This window comes from Eleutherodactylus coqui, chromosome 1 (assembly GCF_035609145.1).
Source record: "Eleutherodactylus coqui strain aEleCoq1 chromosome 1, aEleCoq1.hap1, whole genome shotgun sequence".
Taxonomy (NCBI): Eukaryota; Metazoa; Chordata; class Amphibia; order Anura; family Eleutherodactylidae; genus Eleutherodactylus; species Eleutherodactylus coqui.
The window spans coordinates 226,971,107-226,984,071 of NC_089837.1; the positions used below are offsets into that span (position 1 = coordinate 226,971,107).

At 46.2% G+C, this 12,965-nt stretch overlaps 1 protein-coding gene across 1 annotated transcript in view; it reads right to left on the reverse strand.

Moving 5' to 3' along the window:
• The window catches only part of PEX7 (peroxisomal biogenesis factor 7), a 145,681-nt gene extending 135,730 nt beyond the window's left edge, over window positions 1-9,951 (reverse strand). The window contains exons 1-2 of the mRNA XM_066606118.1: window positions 9,720-9,951; window positions 6,475-6,532 (exon numbers count right to left, since the gene is read on the reverse strand). Of these exons, the coding sequence (XP_066462215.1) occupies window positions 6,475-6,532; window positions 9,720-9,846 (185 nt within the window). The 5' untranslated portion in view covers window positions 9,847-9,951. The remainder of the gene's footprint in view (window positions 1-6,474; window positions 6,533-9,719) is intronic.
• Window positions 9,952-12,965: the final 3,014 nt, after the last annotated feature.

Below are 12,965 nucleotides of genomic sequence, written 5' to 3' on the forward strand. Positions count from 1 at the left end.
AATTTAGAGAAAATTTCGAAAAATTTAAATTTTTCAAAATTTGACATTTTCTGCTTGTAACACATACCACACAAAATACGGTAGTTAATAAATAACATTCACCATCATTTTTTTTACCTGTACTTTATTTTTTCCAGATGTTACGAGGCGCACATATATTTCAATTTTACAGGGACCAGTTTAGTTTTGAAGTGGGTTTGATAAGCCCATGTTTTAGAAAGCTCCTATAAAGGACCCCATTCAAAGCATCCAAAACCACATTTAGAGAATGTGTTAACCCTTTAGGTGTTTTACAGGAATTAGAGTAAATTGTAGGTGGAATTTAAACATTTCCTTTTTATCCTACAGATGTGGATACAACCGACAGCACCTCCATTTAGAATGTTTTTGCATAAGCTAACATTCCTGTTCCAGATGGACTGGGCTGAAAAATCGCTGTTTAAAGAAAATATGGTAGTCTTTTTTTGGAGACCTGGGGAGCTTTGTGGGAATGCTTCCGCAGAGAATAAAGGAGGAACTGAGGGATTGTTTCTATCACACATGTTGGTATCAGGAGCAGATGGTATTGGGGGATCCTCCCCTTAAGGTGTCACGATTGTCGTGCCACTGCCGTGGGTGGAACCCCAGGATCCTAGGCCAGTTCTCCATTTGGTTAATCAGGGATTTGTCTTAGGTGCATTTATGCGCTGAGAACGGACCCTGAAAATAGCTACCGTGTTTCCCTGAAAATAAGACAGTGTCTTATATTAATTTTTGTTCAAAAAGGTTTAACTTTTTTACATATATAGCTGCCTGGACACTATTTAAATTGACTTTTTTAAATTAACTGTTAGCAGGGCTTAATTTTGGAGTAGGGCTTATATTTCAAGCATCCTCAAAAAGCCTGAAAAATCATTTTGCATCCTCAAAAATTCTGGAAAATCGTGCTATGTCTTATTGTCAGGGTATGTCTTATTTTCAGGGAAACGGTACATACTGCTTAAAGAATAACAAATGAAAAGAGGGAGATGGCACATAACTGAGGTCACAACAGGTCTAAGGCCTCATGTCCACGGGGAAAAATCAGGCCCGCTACGGATTCTCCATGTAGAATCTGTAGCGGGTCCCTCCTGCCCCGCGGACATGAGCGCTTAAAATAAGAATAAACTTACCTCTCGCCCGCTCCGGATCTTCCCTTCGCCGCGGTTTCATCTTCTCTCCGTCGCGGCCGCATCTTTTCTTCGGCCCAGCGGATGTGCATGGCACGTCGGTTGCGTGCCGCGCGCATGCGCCGGCCCGAAGAAAAAAGATCCGGCCGCGACGGAGAGAAGATGAAGCCGCGGCGAAGGGAAGATCCGGAGCAGGTGAGTATATTCTTATTTTAGGTCTCCCGCGGATCCGGACGGCTTCCATAGGCTTCAATAGAAGCCTGCGGAAGCCGTCCCCGCGGGAGACCCGCACGAAAATAGAGCATGGTCCAGATTTTTTAAAATCACTTTTATTGACCATCCGCAGGTATTTATCTACCCGCGGGTGGTCAATGTATCCCTATGGGATGCGGATCCGCAGGCAGGAGAAAAGTTAAAATCCGCTGCGGATTTTAATTCTTCTTTTGCCCGTGGACATGAGGCCTAAGTTTGTTTTCATGTGTTCTTATTTTTTCTTAATTTTGGTTATTTTTAATTATTAGTTTAGGGGGAAAAATATAAAATGTGCATTGAGAGGATATCTACGTACTAATCTGCTGATAGACAGTCATAAGATATGCCATTTGTACAAACGGATCTAGATTTTAGATCCTGGAAAAATCAAGAATGACATTAACTGATGTAATGTGGGATATGTATCTCGATTGTTTAATAAAAACTTTTTTGAAAAACATTTCCTTTTTATTTTTGCAGATTTTCAACTTTAACAATTGTTTCTCTAACAGAGCCGGAAATATCAGATAAATGAATCTCAATATGTATTTCCCTGGATCTGCCTACATGTGGCCCAAGTGTGCAGCACTTTGTGGATTTCAGAGTCTCCCTTTTATTCAGATATTCCAGACACTATTTTAATGTGATTGTTCTCAGTAAGAGAAACCAAGTAATCTTGTAGATATGATACCTTTTAATGGCTAACAAAAATAGATGATGTAACAGCGAGCTTACCAGCCTATGCAGGGTTCTTCCTCAGGCATAATGAAAGAGATCAAGAGGCATATATATAACAACTCAAAACAGACATCCCTGTAACGAAAACCAATCGATCGGCCCACATACCTCAGATGGGACAGTTCCCATCCTAAACACATTAAAAAGTCCATTGTCTACAGCCAGGCCATCAGATAAAACCGGATCTACAGACAGAGAGGAATATTTACATAATCTCAAAAGAACATTTATAAATCAGGGCTACCATCCCACCTCAATTGATGACCAAATCACCAGAGGCACCAGGATACCCAGAAATCAACTACTCTGAGACACAGAGAAGGAAGGAAACAATTGTGTATCTCCAGAAGGGACCTACAATCCACAGCTACACAAGGATAACCATCTGAAAACCATATTCCCGGACCCTCCCCTTCTGTGTTACAGGCAACCTACAAATTTGAAGAACTTTATAGTCAGGAGTACATTGCCCTCTGACACACAAAAAGGAACTTATCCCTGTAATGTAAGGAGATGTAAGACCTGCTCACATGTACTGACTGCGGACAGGATACAAATCCCCAACACACAGCAGGACTATAAGATCCCGGGGACAGTCACATGTTCCACGTACAATGTTGTGTACCTGATCCTGTGCAGGGAATGTCCTGTGGGGGCCTTTATGATGGAGAAACAGGACAAAAACTTAGAGCAAGGATGAAATCTCATCGCCACATAATTAAAGAAAGGAAGACAGATTTACCTGTGCCAAAGCACTTTTCTAGTCACGGACAAGACACAGAACATATGAAAGTCACCATATTAAAAAGCAATTTCCAATCACAAAACATTTGGGAGTACAAACTTATAACAACCTTTGACACTTTCCAGAGAGGTCTAAATTCTTCACGAACATTCATGCGTGACTGGGAAGTATGAGAGATCTATAGCACAGATAACACGCTGACCTGGTGACCCCCCAACACTAATTCAGAGACCATAAAACCTTCACATCGTTATCAATGGACTATTTAAGTATTTATGTATTTCTCTACTCATCCTGTTGTGGTATTTTTTTAAGTGCAAATTAATCACATCATGTCTGTGCCTTGTCGTGTGTATGTGTGTATATATACTCATTCATGCCTATCTGGATCTATTCCATTTAAGCCTAAGGAAGAACACTGAGTAGTTTGGAAAGCTCGCTATAACATCATGTATTTTTGTTAGCCATTAAAAGGAATCATTTACAAGATTACTTGGTTGACACGGTACCAAACTTTCTTCATTCAAACACAATTTTAGGCACATTCATCGGTGTAATTTGACACATTTTATTTTTTATTGCGTGGATACCTCCACTAAAACCACAGCAGAAATCTGTAGCGAAGGCGCGAATTCACACACGTATTTAGTCCTGTCAAAGGGCAAAATCAATATGCAGAATTTGTAAAACGACTCTGGATCTGCGCAGAAGCACGCTTGAAGTTCTGCACACAGATTTAGCCTATTGGCAGAGTTAAATCCGCCTGTAAATTTGTGGCGAAATATGCAGCAGAAATATGCAACTTAGCCACAAGTTTCTGCCGCGGTTTTAGATGTGCAAACCAAATGGAAAAATTTGCATCTGATTCTGTCATGTGAACTTAACCTTACTGTATGTCTATGATTGCACATATATATCTCCCTCCTTGACAGTCTATGAGAGGGAAAACATAGTGTACACTTAAAGGGGTTGTCCCGCGAAAGCAAGTGGGGTTATACACTTCTGTATGGCCATATTAATGCACTTTGTAATGTACATCGTGCATTAATTATGAGCCATACAGAAGTTATTCACTTACCTGCTCCGTTGCTGGCGTCCTCGTCTCCATGGTGCCGTCTAATTTCAGCGTCTAATCGCCCGATTAGACACGCTTGCGCAGTCCGGTCTTCTCCCTGGTGAATGGGGCCGCTCGTGCCGGAGAGCTGGTCCTCGTAGCTCCGCCCCGTCACGTGTGCCGATTCCAGCCAATCAGGAGGCCGGAATCGGCAATGGACCGCACAGAGCCCACGGTGCACCATGGGAGAACACCCGCGGTGCATCGTGGGTGAAGATCCTGGCGGCCATCTTGCTAAGGTAAGGAAGAAGTCGCCGCAGCGCGGGGATTCGGGTAAGTACTAAACGTTTTTTTTTTTAACCCATGCATTGGGTTTGTCTCGCGCCGAATGGGGGGCCTATTGAAAAAAAAAAAAACTGTTTCGGCGCGGGACAACCCCTTTAAAGTTTTTTAATTTATAAATAAACTTTAATGTGATTGCTGTGACTAGTTGTCCTGCCATCATATGCCCGTAGACCATATTGATGAGTCTGTGGGCAAAGCTGTGTGACTTCAGCTCTCTTGAAACAGCTGGGTCACATATCTGCTGCCTTCCCTGCATGCAGCTGAGCTGCCTTACTTCTGTGATGGACGAGGAGGGCACAGTAGTGCTTTCTCACTGTGATTGTGTTTGGCTGTCATCACATGGCTAAAGACCACATTGATTGGTCTCCAGGAAGCTCTGTGATCTGAGCAGTCATCAGACTCTCAGATCACAGAGCTCCTGCACTGTAGGGAGCTCTAGGAGAATTCTCTGCAGGTACATTTTAAAATATCCCTGCAGAGGAATATAAGGGATTTGCTGGATGTTTATAGTCCATGGGCAGTCCTGAAGTGGTTAATGAACAGATGTCCACATATCTGTGCAATTCTCTTCAAGTCTAAAAGAAACGCAGAAACAGCTACATGCGAGCTCCCATAGACTTGAACAGAGATAGCGAACAGACATTTATGACCTAGATATGCCATATAGATATATATCACATACCATTCAACGATGTCTTGAATGGCTGTGATTGGTCAACCCAGTGTCGGCTTTCATTGGCTGATGCGGCGCTGGATTAACCAATCAAAGCATGAGCTTGCTGGAGGCGTGGAATTCAAGCCCCGCTTCCAGAAAGAAATGCTCTGTCGGCGTGAAGGAGGACACGACAGGTTGCAGCAGCGATGAAGACACGAGCGAGGACTGTCACGCCAGCGGTAGGTGAGTATTAATGTTTGTTTTTTTACGTGTAGTTATGGCTTTGGGGAGTCCGGAATGCAATAATGGCGTTTCAATTCATTGCAATGGCGAAAATTGATTTGACTTACGAGTGTTTTGGGATAAGAGCTCCGTCACAGAATGAATATAACTCTTAACCCAAGGCACCACTGTGTGTGTATATGTATAAAATATGATACGAAAAAGAACGTGACATAAGAGCAATGTGCACAAACTTCTATATGATACATAAATAATGTTTATTGACCAAAACAGAAACAACGAAATAAAGTATACAACAAAAGCTAAAAAGTCACAAAGTTTATCTAATACACAGGAACTAATATCAGCGCTCCAACATTGATATAATACAAGCAGCATTGTGGACAGAATATCAAATACACAAACAAAGTGCTGGCGCTCTGAAATATATAATGTCCAATGAAAAGGTCTATAAATAATTCCAGACATAAATTCATTTAAATTCCTAAAAAAAAATAATGTGACATCAAATACCAAAAGGAAATAAGCATGAAAAGCTCATAATAAAGCAAAAGTGAGAGTGTATAAAGGTACAAAGAGCCTCACATACTCCTGAATAGGATAAACAGGAGTATGTGAGGTTTATTGCATCTTTATGGACTCTTTATACACTTATATTAGTGTATTTGACACATTGTCCACAGTACTGCTTGCATTATATCTATTTTATTGCGTGTTTGTTTGTTGGCTCACATGTATTGCCAGAGAAACTTCCCGTTTTTGAATGTTTTTAATTCTTTGTTCCCATTTTGGTCAAGAAACATTATTCATGCATGCTTATATAGATGGGTGTGTGCATTGTTCTAATGTTGCTTCCTTTTTTGTACCATGTACTTCTAGACATAAGTTGTAGCACCCCGTATTTTTGTATTGGTCGATTATATTTTGGGGATATTTTGGTTTCCACCATATTCTCTGTTATAAACACATATAAGAAATCAGACTAGAGGATAATAGGACTTTCATTCTCGGGCTCAGTGACCGACAGGCAGCTCAACAAATCAGCTTTCTCTTTCAGTGACAGAGAAGAGAACGTATTCTCACCCACCCTGGACCCCCAAAGCCGCATCTGTTCTCCCTACCATATCCGTTTACAGGCTGCAGTCAGGCTGTACACGGAACATCACAGACTGCTGCAGCCAATCACAGGTCTCAGTGGCGCAACTAAAATCCAGAATTGTCTGTATGGTTAAAATTATTAACGTTCTTATTTTTTGACCATATTGCCCAGCCATGATACAAAATAAAAAATTACCTTTTAAAACAGAGTAGCCCCACATCATTTTGTTCTAGCAAGAAAAGGGTGCCACAACCTAAGGGAACAAACCACAGAAAGGTACATTTAAATTTAAGATAATCAATAATAAAGACAATTATTATTAAATACAAAAGTTGCATGAGGCCTCCTGCCCACGGCCGGGTCGGATCTGACTGCAAAATCTCACAGCGGAATCAGACCCGGCACCCCCCAGAGATCCGCTGCGAGAGTCTCGGCTGGTGAGCATGTGCAGGGTATGACGCACTGTTGATTACGCGGAACCGCAACAACTCGCTGCAGGACGGACAGCTTCCATTGACTGTTATGGAAGCCGTCTGTGCGATTTTCCACACAAAATAGAGCACTTTGCGATTCTTCCCCGCAAGCGGAAAATCGCAGTTGATTAGGCATGGAAAAATCTTTTAACATGGTATGTCAATGGATGGACATTGCTACAGAATTCACGGCGGCCGTCTGACTGCCAATCCCGCAGTGATAATCCGTCCGTGGGCATGGAACTTAAATTGACCTGCTCTGTGGATTCTAAATCCACATGTCAATTTATGCTGTTGATTTTCAGTGCAGATTTCACTTCCCCAAAGGAGGGGGTGAAATCCATGCTGAAATACGCATCAACATTTGTGCGCTGGATCCCTATGGCTCAGTAGACCCGCCGCCGGGCTGAGGCACGTGCCCGTAATATACTAGTGTGAAGGCGGCCTTACTTGTACTTTACTATTGTAATCCCACCTCATCTGCTTTGACTTTGTGACTGACGGATACAAGTATACAGATCGACAGCTGTCCATCGCCCACTGGACACCCACACCTAGAATGGGCAGGGACCTTCTGAGCTCCTTCTACTGTATATCATAATACATGTCCAGTATGACTGGTTCACTCTAAAGTGACCATTGACAAAGATGACCACACGGCGTCCTTGGCTACCTGCTGCACGCTTGTATGAATTATCGTATAAGACATTACATGCAATTTCATTGGCCAGTGCTGCCCACATGAGCGGTGCTAACCAATGAGATCAGCATGCAGCGTCACAGACTACTGAGACATACTAGTGCACAGGTAGTCCGAGAAGTGGTGTGGCCATCTTAGGGCTCATTCACATGGGCGTATGAGTGCTACTAAATATGGGCACCTCACGCATCAGACAGCGACGGGCACACGACCATACCGTCACAAGTCCTATCCTTGTCCATGATGAGAGGGGAATGGAAGACGCAGTGATCTTTTTCACACAGTGGGGAAGAAGGGGTGTGTGGATAGCCTCACAGGCTATTAGGCCTCCCTCACACAGGGCGTTTGCAAAACGCTGCCTTTTCAGCCGAGTTTTCAGCCGAGCTTTCAGCTGCCTTTTCAGCCCAGCTGAAGAGGCTGCCCATTCATTTCAATGGGAGACTCAGCTGAAAACGCCCAAGAATAGAACATGCAGCGCTTTCAAAACGCAGCGCTTTTCAAAGCAGCGTTTTCAGCCCTGTGTGAGCAGCCCCATTGAAATGAATGGGAGTGTTGTACAGCGTTTAGAACAGGGCTGAAAAGGCTGCTGAAAACGCCCTGTGTGAGGGAGGCCTTATGGGGCCGCATACTGTCCATGGGTTTCATGTACAGCCCATGGGCGACTATACTAGCATGGCAGACATCACGTACCAGACACATCACCACAGCAGCCAATCACTGGCCTCACAGGAGCTGCTGCGGGAGCAGAGCGGATGTCACTGGCGTGTACTGTATAGGATTGGCTGAGGTTGGATTACTTTTGGCCTGCTGCAGTGGCCGGGTCAGATCCCTCTGTAAGAATTCTCGCAGTGGGATGTGAGCCGTGCCCCTGCAGTGACCTGTGGTTCACCTCCTCCCGGCGTCTTCTACGCTCTCCTATGTGCCAGCTGACGCACAGCCAGCGCATGTGCAGAGCGGAGCCGGTGCGTCACCAGTGACGTTCCTGTACAGGCCTCTGCGAGACTCACACAGAAATAGGACATACCGCGATTTGTTTACGACATGAGATTTCATGCGGTCAAATCACTGCTGACTGCATAGGATTGTATTACCTAATGCAATCCTATGGCGACGGGCACGGGCGGAAATTCTGCAGGAAATCTATAAGCCATATTCGGTCATTACATGTTACACGGGAGAAACCACACAGCAAGAGGCAGGCTGCTGCTGCTGCTCTAGGGCTTCTTTAGCCTTTGATGGAAATGCTGCTATATTTTGGATTGTGATTGGGCACTGCATCTGATGGGCACTGCATCTGCTGCCTGTTGCACCTGATGGGCACTGCATCTGCTGCGCACTATATCTGCTGCCTGTTGCACCTGATGGGCACTGCATCTGCTGCGCACTAGATCTGCTGCCTGATGCACCTGATAGGCACTGCATCTGCTGCCTGTTGCACCTGATGGGCACTGCATCTGCTGGGTACTATATCTGCTGCCTGTTGCACCTGATGGGCACTGCATCTGCTGCGCACTAGATCTGCTGCCTGTTGCACCTAATGGGCACTGCATCTGCTGCGCACTAGATCTGCTGCCTGATGCACCTGATGGGCACTGCATCTGCTGCGCACTAGATCTGCTGCCTGATGCACCTGATGGGCACTGCATCTGCTGCGCACTAGATCTGCTGCCTGTTGCACCTGATGGGCACTGCATCTGCTGGGTACTATATCTGCTGCCTGTTGCACCTGATGGGCACTGCATCTGCTGCGCACTAGATCTGCTGCCTGTTGCACCTAATGGGCACTGCATCTGCTGCACACTAGATCTGCTGCCTGTTGCACCTGATGGGCACTGCATCTGCTGCGCACTAGATCTGCTTCCTGTTGCACCTGATGGGCACTGCATCTGCTGCGCACTAGATCTGCTGCCTGTTGCACCTAATGGGCACTGCATCTGCTGCACACTAGATCTGCTGCCTGTTGCACCTGATGGGCACTGCATCTGCTGCGCACTAGATCTGCTGCCTGTTGCACCTGATGGGCACTGCATCTGCTGCGCACTAGATCTGCTGCCTGTTGCACCTGATGGGCACTGCATCTGCTGCGCACTAGATCTGCTGCCTGTTGCACCTGATGGGCACTGCATCTGCTGAACCCGATTGGCACTGCATCTGCTGCCTGCTCTCTTTGGACTGCTACACTTGGGTACGTTTCTATCTGGGTACATGCAGGACTCAAGCACAACAATAATAAACTAATAACCAAAGCCTGTGCGGGGCTCCTTCACCTGATATGCCATAGTTCTGGGAGGCTGCACATGCCAGCCGAGTGGGCACATAAGGGGAGAACTCCACAGCATAACCGTGTCTAGCAGGGAGGCGGATGCTCCGGGTCACAGCGCCAGCTGATGCCATCCCCTATGGTGCAACGTCCAGGGCATAACCACTTGTCCCGGCCGCTGTGTACTGTAGGAAGCACAGGCTCACGGCGCAGGAGCTGTCACTAGTACAGAGCACAGCGCGCGGGGCACTCTGGGAGGACGAAACCAAGCCTCGCTTTCAGCCTCGCTAGTCACGTGACTACCCTGTAACCCAATCAGGACAGAGCAGATAACGGCGGGAGTAGTTTAGAACTAGACTGCATTTACACGAGAAAAACACACGAAGAATCGCATTATGAGCGAGCGGCTGAGGGCCGGACCAGGGCCGGGGAGTTCTCAGCTGGCAGTAGCACGGGACGGCTTGTGCTGTCTGCCAGTACATGGTGCTCAACGCCTGACCAGCCAGTGTAACCCGTGTTTTTCATCCTTGGACTCCAGGAGTCACAACATGTGATTGTTCCCTGCACACGGCCATATGAGGGCCTGTTCATTGCGGGACAAGTTGGATTTATAATGACATCATTAGGGAAACTGGAGGAAAAAATAATTTCTGCTATTTGTTTTTGGAAGCCATTTTTACAGCATTCCAAAATAAGGCCTCATGTCCACGGGCAAAAGAAGAATTAACATCCGCAGCGGATTTTAACTCTTCTCCCGCCCGCGGATCCGCACCCCATAGGGATGCATTGACCACCCGCGGGGTAGAAAAAAACCCGCGGATGGTCAATAAGAGTGATTTTTTTTAAAATGGAGCATGAAAAAATCTGGACCATGCCCCATTTTCATGCGGGTCTCCCGCGGGGACGGCTCCCGCGGGCTTCTATGGAAGCCGTCTGGATCCGCAGGAGACAAAAATTGGAATTTACTCGCCCGCTCCGTTTCTTCTCTTCGCCGCGCGCGCCATCTTCTCTCCGTCACGGCCGGATCTTTTTTCTTCGGGCCGGCGCATGCGCGGGGCACGTCACCGACGTCATCCTGCGCATCCGCCGGGCCAAAGAAAGAAGATCCGGCCGCGACGCAGAGAAGATGACGCCGCAGCGAAGGAAGGATCCGGAGCGTGCGAGAGGTAAGTTTATTCTGATTTATTCTTATTTTCAGTCTTCATGTCCGCGGGGCAGGAGGGACCCACTGTGGATTCTCCATGGAGAATCCGTAGCATGCCTGATTTTCCCCGTGGACATGAGGCCTCAATGATGTGACAGCACTGCTCTCCGCTCACACGAGTCTGGTGACATCACGTTTATACTTTTTGTGGATGTTTTGCTAGTTCTGTACACAAATAAAACACTTTTCCTTTAAAGATTTGCGTCTGTGTCTGCATTCCCAGAGCCGGGGCATTGATATTTTCCCTTCACCAGAGCTCTCTGCGGGCTTGTTTTTTTCTTTAGTCTTCATTTATCCATTTTTCGGAAACATATAACTTTTTGATTGCTTTTTATCCCATTTTTAGTAGTGTTAGATTAACAGGCCTCATGTCCACGGGTGGGTTTGAATCGCGGAATTTTCACTGGGCACCCGCACAGGTGATCCACAGTTCAATCCACCCACAGGGATGCGTGGGCGTCTGCAGCTTAATCTAAGCATGCGGATTTCTTTTGGGGACCAGAAAACAAATCGCAGCATTCTCCATTGTGCCGTGGATCCCAGGGAGGCTTCCGTTGAGGTCAATGGAAGCTATCCGATCTGCGGCACGCCTGCAGTGTGCCGTGGATTCCGCTGGAAAGCAGGAGATTTTATTTAAAAATTCCCTGCGCATGTGCTGCAGCGCACATCCACAGAGGAGAAGACCAAAGACCCGCACAGAGGATCCGGATGGGCAAGCAATGTCCTCTTGCCACGGGCAGGGTGCGATAACGCTGCGGGCTCCCGGCCGTGGACATAAGGCCAAAATCTACAATTTTGGTGTATTTATTTTTAATGGTGTTCACCATATAGTATAAATAATATGTAAAATAAAGTCGAGTTCACACGAACAATCCAGATTCCACATGCAGGTTCTCGCAGTAGAATCCAGCAGTGACCCCAACCAGTGACCCTGCATACCTTCTTTTCCTGTATTGCGGATGACCGCAGACGCTCGCTGTTGGTCATGGGCAGTACAGATTTCTCTTTTAAATATTTGTCTTTCTCAGGCCGTTGCTAGGCGATGGCATGTGTACCCTCGACCTTTCCACAATGTCAATTGCGGATGCACTGCGGGTCGGATGGCTTCCATTCACTTCCATTTGGAGTCCACAGCAAAACAGAACATGCTGTGATTTTTCCCTTGCTCATGGAAATTGCAACACATTTCCGCGAGTGTGAAGGAAAAAGCGACTTTTAAATGCCTTCAATGCATGACATTTGCTGCAGATGCTTCGTGTGCACGCCGAAGGCGGATTCGGCTATTCACATCCACCCGTATGAGACCTTAAAGGGGTTGTCCCGCGAAAGCAAGTGGGGTTCAGCACTTCTGTATGGCCATATTAATGCACTTTGTAATGTACATCGTGCATTAATTATGAGCCATACAGAAGTTATTCACTTACCTGCTCCGTTGCTAGCGTCCCCGTCGCCATGGATCCGTCTAAATTCGCTGTCTTCTGGCATTTTTAGACGCCCTTGCGCAGTCCGGTCTTCTCCCTGGTGAATGGGGCCGCTCGTGCGGGAGAGCTGGTCCTCGTAGCTCCGCCCCGTCACGTGTGCCGATTCCAGCCAATCAGGAGGCTGGAATCGGCAATGGACCGCACAGAGCCCACGGTGCACCATGGGAGAAGACCCGCGGTGCATCGTGGGTGAAGATCCCGGCGGCCATCTTGGTAAAGGAAAAAAAAGAAGTCGCCGCAGCGCCGGGATTCGGGTAAGTAATAAACTTTTTTTTTTTAACCCATCCCTTCGGTTTGTCTCACGCCAAATGGGGGGCCTATTGAATAAAAAAAAAAAACTGTTTCGGCGTGAGACAACCCCTTTAATTTGGTACTAGTGGGTTATTTGTCGTCACTTATTTAAGGTAGTATTATCAACCTCATCTTGCAGGCGATTGTCACATTTATACCACCTGAATAATATAAATATTTATGTTTTGGAGAAATAAAAACTGTATAAGGGTGGCTACCCTCGCAGCACAGAGAAAATTTTGCAATATCACACATTGAAAACATCAGGAATACATTG